Source organism: Priapulus caudatus, unplaced genomic scaffold (assembly GCF_000485595.1).
Source record: "Priapulus caudatus unplaced genomic scaffold, Priapulus_caudatus-5.0.1 Scaffold2, whole genome shotgun sequence".
NCBI classification, from domain to species: Eukaryota; Metazoa; Priapulida; class Priapulimorpha; order Priapulimorphida; family Priapulidae; genus Priapulus; species Priapulus caudatus.
In genome coordinates, this window is record NW_014577063.1 from 510,085 (window position 1) to 512,778 (window position 2,694).

General features: G+C 40.9%; 1 protein-coding gene across 1 annotated transcript in view; it reads right to left on the reverse strand.

Moving 5' to 3' along the window:
- The window catches only part of LOC106819563 (ceramide synthase 1-like), a gene marked incomplete in the record, with an annotated part of 20,693 nt that extends 18,600 nt beyond the window's left edge, over window positions 1-2,093 (reverse strand). The window contains 1 exon segment of the mRNA XM_014824208.1: window positions 1,614-2,093. Coding sequence (XP_014679694.1) covers window positions 1,614-1,853 — 240 coding nt within the window.
- Between the last annotated feature and the right edge of the window lie 601 nt (window positions 2,094-2,694).

Consider the following 2,694-nt stretch of genomic DNA (forward strand, 5'->3'; position numbering starts at 1 on the left):
CGTTTTATGTAGACTGGTCCCGGCGTCAAGCTTGCTCTGTTTGTGCTAAAGAACTGCTTGTGCTACTGTACTGGGGCCGCAAACCTGTCTACGTTTCCTGCAGAACGCTACGATCTGATCGGCGATGTACAGCGTGAAGGCACTTCAAGTCGATGGGAGTGTTGCTGCGCTGCTAATCGACAAGAAAGTAGTCGCCGATAGTCAAATCGTAGAGCGACCTGAGCAGGGCTTAAGAGGCAGCAAAATTAATAATAAAGTTCCTAATTGAAATTTGAATGGCTGCTCTGAATATAGGCCTACCTTATCCAACTGCGACTCATGCAGCTTGCTTCTACTGAGGTTTAGACTATAATTAAGCTATTGGTTCACAATGGTTGTTCACAATGTCAATGCCTAGTGTAGTGGCAAATGAAACTATCACCCAATAATGTTGTATACCATTTTTATCCTGGCATTGTAGTATTTGTACCACTGCGCGTGTTGGTCCGTGAAACCTTTGGCCTTTTTCAAATTATAATACAATTATCCAAGTGGTATTATTATTAATATTTAGATCAGCCATTTTTTTTAAATTTAAGTATAACACTAACACTATCAACAGACTGGAGGCTGGACGGCTGGAGAGGGGACAACCACGAGCGGCTCAATGATAGAGCGTGAGGGGGTTCATCCTATATCCTATCACCGTCCTGATCATCATCTCTATCCTTGAACCGAGGTAGCTCTAGTACTATAGCCCGCGTACAGTTGCCGCTGACCGCCGGTGGCCGCCCATGGTGGCCGGTGACCGCTGGCCCCCAGTGGCAACTGTACGCGAGCTATAGTACTAGAGCTAAAACCGAGAGGACAACCACGGGTCATTGAAACCAGCGTTAGATTATGTGCAGAAAATTCTGGTGATTCGAAACACTAATATTTAGAGAATTAGAGGCGGCACTAATCTCCTTTTTCTCTAGATAATCCCCGCACTTCGATTAATCGAGTGCCTTGTGAAATACAAGAGAGGGAGCCAAGATACAACGGCCCAAGGATAGAGAACATGGGTCCCAATAAAACCAATGTGCCTAACCTAACGCCATAACCCTAATTCTACCTAACCCTAATAGAACCCTACGGCCTTAACCATACCCTAACCTATTATATTGATATAATATTATATTTATGTTGATGTAAATGACATTGGTTTTATTGGGACCCATGTTCTCTATCCTTGAACCGATACAACTGCAACTTCCAAGATCTATACAAAATTACAAGATACAACAGACGAAATAAATTGTAAAAATGCTAACACGCCCTGCACGACGCACATATAAACACCAGCTGCACACGCGATGTATAAATAGTACTAGAGTCTAGTACTAGTACTAGTAACAATAAAGCTATGCCAAAGCAATTATTCATTCATGACTATTGACAATACTAGTGACTCATTGGGCTCATTCATTGTATCAACGATCCACCCCCAAAAACTGTGTAGCGAACAAAGGACGAAGGCTGTATATCAACGAAGTACACGGCATAGCTCTCTGTAGTAATAAAATTTCTACACTTGAGTCGTAACGATAAAATTTACAATCTAAAGTATAACATGTTACGCTTGGTTTACCTACCTCAAACAACTGCCGGGTTGCAACAACCCTCAAAATCGTCCACATTATACTCAAAAGTACGATGACGACTACATCACAGTTGCCATAATGTGCATGAGCTTTGAGATCTTCAAACCATCGAACTACCCAGTTTCCGCTGCAATTCACATTCGTGAAGTATCCACTAAAAGCGTCGTAAGTTACAGAGAAGAACTCAATATATCCAGGCATATAACCAACAGGGTGTTTCTCGCCCGCCATGTTGAATACTGCGTTGAGAGATAACGGTACTTGTCCATGCACATGTAGTGCTGCTCATAATATGATCTCGCGTGGGGTGATCGCCCGTAATCGATAACTCCGCGGTAGATGGTCACAGACGTCGCAATCTCTAAGGCCAGCGCTGTATGTTATATCTTCGTGGGCGACGTCAGTGTCTTTCTTCGTTCCAGAATGCAGAGCCAAGAATGCTTGCACGATCACTCACTAGCGCTAGCGCACAGCGCAGTGAGCGACGGACGTACTCGCAGCTCACCCTGTCGCGTTATTTCTCTATTAATTTTTCACCACTACTAGTACTGGTTAACTTAATCACTCACCACTACTTACACTGGTACTGTGTTCGTGTTTGCATGGTTACAACCACCAGAGAGAATATAGATATATAAGTTATAAGATAATTATTGCATATTATGATAATGTTGATATATATATATATGTATGATGATTGATGAATGTTTTTGTGGTGTTCGTCATATATAATTTTTATTCGTACATGTTCGTATCGTGTAGATTAGATACAATAATGTAACCTAAACCAGAGCAGATTGATTTTATGATGATGATTTTATGATGATGTTGATTTATATGCTCTGCCTGAACCCAGGATCCCTATCCTGGGTTTGGGTTACATTATTGTATCTAATCTACATGGTACGAACATGTACGAATAAAAATTATATATAACGAACACCACAAAAACATTCATCATCATACATATATATATATATCAACATTATCATAATATGCAATAATTATCTTATAACTTATATATCTATATTCTCTCTGGTGGTTGTAACCATGCAAACACGAACACAGTACC